The sequence below is a fragment of the Rattus norvegicus genome, chromosome 9 (genome assembly GCF_021556685.1).
Source record: "Rattus norvegicus strain SHRSP/BbbUtx chromosome 9, alternate assembly SHRSP_T2T, whole genome shotgun sequence".
NCBI classification, from domain to species: Eukaryota; Metazoa; Chordata; class Mammalia; order Rodentia; family Muridae; genus Rattus; species Rattus norvegicus.
Genome location: NC_141542.1, coordinates 51,975,001 through 51,981,355, shown reverse-complemented (window position 1 = coordinate 51,981,355; position 6,355 = coordinate 51,975,001). Strand labels below are relative to the sequence as shown.

At 52.0% G+C, this 6,355-nt stretch overlaps 1 protein-coding gene across 2 annotated transcripts in view; it reads right to left on the bottom strand.

Moving 5' to 3' along the window:
• Positions 1-406: 406 nt before the first annotated feature.
• Amer3 (APC membrane recruitment protein 3) overlaps positions 407-6,355 on the bottom strand; it is an 11,954-nt gene continuing 6,005 nt past the window's right edge. Inside the window, exons 2-3 of one of the 2 annotated variants that reach the window (XM_087567245.1) lie at positions 5,091-5,191; positions 407-4,695 (exon numbers count right to left, since the gene is read on the bottom strand). In XM_087567245.1, the coding sequence (XP_087423371.1) occupies positions 2,326-4,680 (2,355 nt within the window). In that variant the 5' untranslated portion in view covers positions 4,681-4,695; positions 5,091-5,191 and the 3' untranslated portion in view covers positions 407-2,325. The remainder of the gene's footprint in view (positions 4,696-5,090; positions 5,192-6,355) is intronic. The other variant, NM_001399352.1, reaches the window with a different exon arrangement.

The following is a 6,355-nucleotide window of genomic DNA, read 5'->3' as shown; positions in this document are numbered from 1 at the left end:
TTTGTAGGCATTGTGTATGTGTGCTTGTGTGTGCATGCATGTGTGAGCATGTGTGTATACATGTGTATATGTGTCTGTGTGTGTTTGTATATGTGTCTGTGTGTGCATGTTTATGCATGTCTTTGTGTCTCTGTGTGTGTGTGTCCATCCAGACACTGAGTTTCAGAGATGCATGTATCTGTGTTTCTTTGTCCGTGTTGGATTACAGGCCCACACTGCCATGCCTGGCTATTATGTGGCTGCTGGGGCTCCAGACTTGGGTCCTCACACTTGTGTGGCAGGCACGTTACTCGCTGACCCACTTCACCAGCCCCAAGTTCCTGTTGAACGCCAATGTTGTTTCTCTCTAGATATGAGGCCCTGAGTCGCCAAGAGAGCAGAAAAGAACACACATCTTGACACTACATTCTTTCAAAAAAAAGTATTTACTGAGCACTTTCTCTGTCAAGTACAGTACAAAGCCCAAAGGCTGTGACTGGGGTTGGGTGGCCTCCTTACTGAGCTCTCAGCCTGCTCATAGAGACATGTGGTTGGCACCCTGGGGTGTTCAGGCATCTGTGACCTGGAAGAAGAAAGGGCTGAAGGCTCTGGGAGTATCGGCTGCGGAAGACCAGTGGAATGTTCCAGAACCGACTGCATAGTAGAGCTTTTGTACTAAGGTATGGACGGGATCCGAACGCCCTACCTGCCTACCCTACATGTGTATGTCCACAGAAAGGTCCCACAAGCTGTGCCTGCTCCCCAGGTCTGAAATGAGCGTAATTTACCTCAGACTGCTGCAGGGGTCATGCAGAATGGTCTTCTACTTGTCACTTATTCAGAGCCAGGCTCAGTGATGTCATTATGAAGTCACGATGGGGTCTGGGTTCTAGGAGAAGGACACATGGATGCCCAGGTGAATGGCCGTGTGCTTCCTTGATTCCAGATGCACACGGCCACAACCTTGGTGTCTGCTTTTAACCTACGGCCCTCGTCTCACACACAGCAAGCAGCCTTAGAGAACTGTTGATGCCAGAGATCACAAGACACTTTCTAGCCTGAAGTGAAGCACTCGGCCCTTGAACACATGTTACTAATGGGACTTCAGTGCTTGTCTGGAATTCCTGCACCTCTCCTCGGAAGCTCTGTATGAAGTGTGGCCTCTCCAGCAGTGTGCCTGCAAGCAAGATCCTGGTGACAAATTTTACAGCTACCTGTCAAGTCCTCATCCTCTGTCTACCACTGTGTTATTTTTGCTGAGGTAGAATCAAATCCCTGGCAGTGAGGATGGGCCCTCTCTCCCTGGGCCTCTTGCTGGGTCAGAAGAGATTTCTACACTTCATGGGGACAGCATCCAGCAGGTCCTTTCCTGATTCTGAATGTCTGGGTTTGGTGCATGTGTTGCTTTTGTGTTAGGGGTGGTGAGCCCGGCATCTTTCAGAGAGCTCCCTGGAGAAGAGGTGGCCATGCTGGGAGTGGAAAGGGCAGAAGACAAGGCCTTTGCAACTCCAAGGCAGAATGGCAGACGTGGGGAAAACAGTGGGCTTTTACCCACCCAAGGCTTCAGAGATCAAACTGAAGGGAATGCACAGAATTACCTATGACAGAACCTACTGACCAGGCAGGGTCTGGTCAGCCCTGGCAAAGCTGTGCTCTTACACCATGCTGGCAGCTCCAGGTTCTTGCTGGTCCTTGTTGTTCCTGAACAGAAGCACTGGGATGCTGTAGTGTGTGGCAGTCTCCCATCCTGGTAACGAGTAGGCTTGGATGAAGCCAGTGGGTCCTTGTCAACTCAACCCCATGAGGTTTTCCGCCTCCTGAGCCGTGGCTCTTATCCTCAAACAGATGAAACGGCTACCCCTGTCTTCATTTACACCACGAACTGCTTGCTGGCCATCAACTGTCCTTGTGACATGAGGGGCAGCTAAGCATAGACAGCTCCCAGCAGTCTCTAGCCCCGGGCTCAGGCAATGATCCCCTCATCTCATCCCCATCCCCCCTCCCCACATACCTGATCTCGACCATCTCTACCCCAAACACAAGCCTCACGCCAGAAAAAAAATAATAAAGACAAAGATTCTGGTCCTTCCAGGGTTCTCCTGAATGAGGTCATGCATATGCAGTTCCTGAATAGTGTGCGTCCATTCTGTAGGTGAACCTGCGCCATGGTCACCTTGTTAGCCCGCTCTTCTGGTTATCCACAAGAAGTCCATTCAGAAGGCCGTGGCCACATTTCCTGGCCCACTCCTGGGGAAGGAGTGACTTACCACTGCTCACTGTCCAAAGAAAGCCTCAGGATTTCTGGGAAATAGCCACAGAGGCTGGACATTGGGGGCCCAGAGTGGCTCAGGACCCCACTGAACCCCTATGTGGCACTTGCTCTGGAGCCCTGGGGCAGAGCTGCTGAGGCAGGCTGTCCACAGAGGCACAGGCTTGGGTACCTAGCCTGGAGGGTTCCAAGGTGAGTTGGTTCAGGTCTAGGAAGAGGTCATGACATCTCTGGTCTTGTGGGCTGGCTGAGGAGGAGAGGCCACAGGCAGCTGCTTCATTGCGTTTGCTGCTTGTAGGTTTCTTTAGCACAGCGTTAGGACCCCAAGCCTGAGGCTTCCAGAGGAGCCCATTGCCCTTATCCTGTCTAGGAGAATGGCTGTCTGGATAGATTTGCAGGGCTGCCACACAGCCCACAAGCATGGGCCCTGGATCAAGAGCACTTCCTCCAGGCCCTGGTCTTAAGGAACCTTGAGAACACCTCAGGTTCCCAGGTGTCCCGAGTTCCTTCTGAGAACTGAGACGGGTGGCAGTGTTTACAGCTTTGCTATTCCTGGAAATGCTTGTTGTAGTGGTTACTTCCGAGGAGGACCGGCCTTCGGAGACATTTTGTGTTCCTTCCTCTAGAGATCCATCTTTAGATGGGGTATTTATACCCCTTGCGGGCTCCCCTTGGACTTCCCGCTCTCTAATAAGCAAGTCTTTGGTTCCTGAATGCGCCCAGGGCACCTGCCTACTGGGTGAAAAGCATTGCACATCCTTACCCATGTCTAAGGCCTGGTCTTCCCTGCCTTTCATATCTGCTGATGTTCCTCTGAGGACTCTATGGGGGTCAGGTGGGGCAGCGGGCTCCCGAAGGACAATGGCAGGGGTAGAGGCAGGGGTAGATGCAGGGGTAGGGGCAGTGGCCTGTGGGGTTCTGCGCAGCCAGTTGACAATGCCCATGGTGATAGCAAGTTCTGTGTCACAGAGCTTCAGCAAACATTCCTTGCCCTTCCAGGTACTCTGTAGGAAGCCCTGACTGAGCAAGTCAGGGCCTGGCGCTGGGGCCAGGTTCTCCTCTGCCCCCACGCGAAAGCTGCACATAGACAACGGAGTCCCCAAGGCAGGTCCTGAGAGACTCTCAGACACACAGTCATCATCCAGGATTGGGCCAACAGGAGCCTCGCTGGGGTCATAGAAGAGTTCATAGAGGGCGTCCCCACTGTAGCTGTCCCTGGGGAAAGCGGCTGCAGGCGTGGCTGGGCTCGCAGCTTCCTTCTTCTCCTCCTCGAGGCCTGGTGAGAAGGAATCATAGTAACCTTCATCGCTTGTGGACACAGATTCAGGCTGTTCACTTTTGGGGGTACCTGTGTCTATGGAGCTGGCTTTGGAGCCACTGGGGGGACCCCTGCAAGGGAACAGGGGCAGTTCAGCTAACCCAGATGAGTCCAGCCTGGGTTGGTCTGTTTCTGTTCCCTGGGGACTCATCAACCACGGGCCCAGCAGGGCACGCTGCTGCTGCTGCACAGAGCGATTCACACTGTCCCAGAACTTGGTGAAGTCTGATGCTTCATTCTGGGCAGGTGACATCAGCTGTTCCATACTACCCTGGGAGGGGCCACAGGGAGTCTTGCTGTCCAGAGCCTGCGGTGAATGGGCTGGGCTCTCTGGGCCGTCCTTCAACTCCACAGATGGCACCGAGCTCCCATCTGCAAAGATCTCCCCACAACCTGTAAGTGAATCGAAGCTTTTCAGTGAGGCCACATCCTCACACAGGGCGCTGCAGAGGTCAAAGGGCGAGTCATGTAGAAACTCACTGTCAGACAGGTCCTGGCATAGGCTGTCCAGCCCCAGCCCCTCACCCATGGAGAAGAAGGGCTTGCCTTGCTGCGCTGGGACCCCGGGAGGGGAGAGGTTCTTCCCCTTGGCTGAGAGCGAGGCCAAGTTCTCAGTCTTGCTTCTGCGCATGTGAAATAGGTTTCGAAAGCACTTCTTGGACCTTTTCAGGGAAATCCTTTTTCTTGGGATGCTCTTAGCCACAGCTGGCACGAAGGGCATCTGGGGCACAAAGTGGCGGTAGTCAATCATACGCTGACCTCCTGGGGTCTCTGTGAAGCTTGTGCTACCTACCATTTGCCCTGTGGGGGCTGCTGCCTTCACAGCCCCTGGAACATTGTCATGTGTCTTACTCTTGCGCACCAACTTGAAAGTGTTTCCACAGAGGGGCACGGGACCCCCTTCTGGGTCAGACAGTACCTCTTTGTTGGGGCATCGGCCATACCCTTGGGCACAGGGACTTGTTTGGGAGCTCCTCTCGCCATGGGCTCTCTGCTGCTCTCCCAGTGAGAGTGACCAAGTGTCTGGGTCCTCCTTGGCTGGGGAGTCTATGAGTTTCTCGTGGGAAATCTGCACACTAGATTTGATAAAGGTCTTTCCTCTCCTCAGCTCCATGTTATCTTCTTGCCACTGTGGAAGAAAGCAGAGGGCACGTAGTATCTATAATGGTTACAGTTTACTCTCAGCCTGACTGGATTTAGAGTCATCAATGAAAACACTTCTTTTGGTATGTCTGTGAGAGATGTTTTAAGATCAGGGCATTTGAGATGGAAAGGCACACCCTGAATTTGGAGAACACACAATGAGTTGAGGCCCCAGACTTAATGAAAACAGAGACAACACACTGAGAAGTAGCAGTCGACTCTCTCTGCTTATTGATGGTGGATACAATGTGACCAAAAGCAGCCTCTTGCTCCCGGCACTGAGCCTTCCCCACCATCCCTCTAAACTGTGAGTGAAAACAGACCCATTCTTAAGTTGCTTTTGGAAGATATATTGTTACTCCAACAAGAAAGGAAGCCAACCTGTGCAAAATTGTAAAGTCTGTGGGCTCTGAAAGGCCAGCCCGCCCCTGCTCACAAATCTTGCTGGACTTTGGTGCTTTAGACCCGATGGGTTCTCCTCTCTGTGAAAAGGGAAAGAGGAAAGGGAAACAGGACACCACCTTTTACATTTTCAAGTCTCCCAAGCACTCTCTGAGCTCTTCAGTCAATTCAGGTTCCCATTTCCGGGCCCAGGAATTCAACAGTATTATCTCTATCTGTTATGTAGCTATTTCTTCCCAAATGAAACACTCCTTCCTGGACAGTGAGGGGAGGCCCCTTAACCCATAGCAAATAAATCCCACAATATCCTGAAAGATTCACAAGGACGGAAGGCATGCAGGTGCGCATTCTCCCTCTCGTTTTCACTTTCCCTCTCCCTCTCCCTCCTTCCCCCGCCTCTCTCTCTCTCTCTCTCTTTCTCTCTCTCTCCAGATTATATAAGCAATAACAATGATAACCAGCTAAACTGCCTGCAAGTTGTGCAAAGAGCCATGGAGTCACTGCCACTCCTGAAAGTGATCCCTTACCTACACTATTGTAAGTTACCCAGTGAAGACACTGATTTGAAAATCAGGTCACAGTGGAATAATTTATCTAGTCTGGCAAACTGATGTTTGTTTGGCTCTCCCCAAGAAAAGTCACATAACACCTACCACCCTTACTATATCCTCAGAAGGGACATCTCAGCCTTCTGAGTATATGGAGTGGAGGACTCGATTAAGCAGGCTGCCTCCCAGGTCTGAAGCAGCAGACCATCGTGAGAGGACCAGGCATCTGCTGGGGAAAGTAAGACTCGATCTGCACCATGACCTTCAAGCAAGGGGCAACGAAGAATCTCACAAGGTTTGCAAAGTATGAGCCAGGGGAGGAAGGAATCTCATGGCCGCAAAGCATGGCACATGCCACAGAATATCATGAACCAGAAAGGCGGGCAACTGTCAATGACAGATGTTGCCTGCAGTCCTGCTAGAGACGGTTTCTGATGACCAGGCTGAGCTCATGGCTTAAGATGCTACAGTAGGCATTGGGAGTCAGAGGAGTGTTTGGTGGTGAAAGTGCTATGGTTCCATCATAGCTGGACCTTACCTGGCTGTATCCCAGGTTGACAGAAGCACTCGAGTCTTCTGGTGAGTGTGTGGAAGCAAGGACATTAAGGGAGCTGGCCTTGCAGAATTGATGAGGAGAAAGGGATGGCAAGAAGCTGACCAAAAAGACTGAGGCTAGAGTAAGAGAAATGCTGTTCT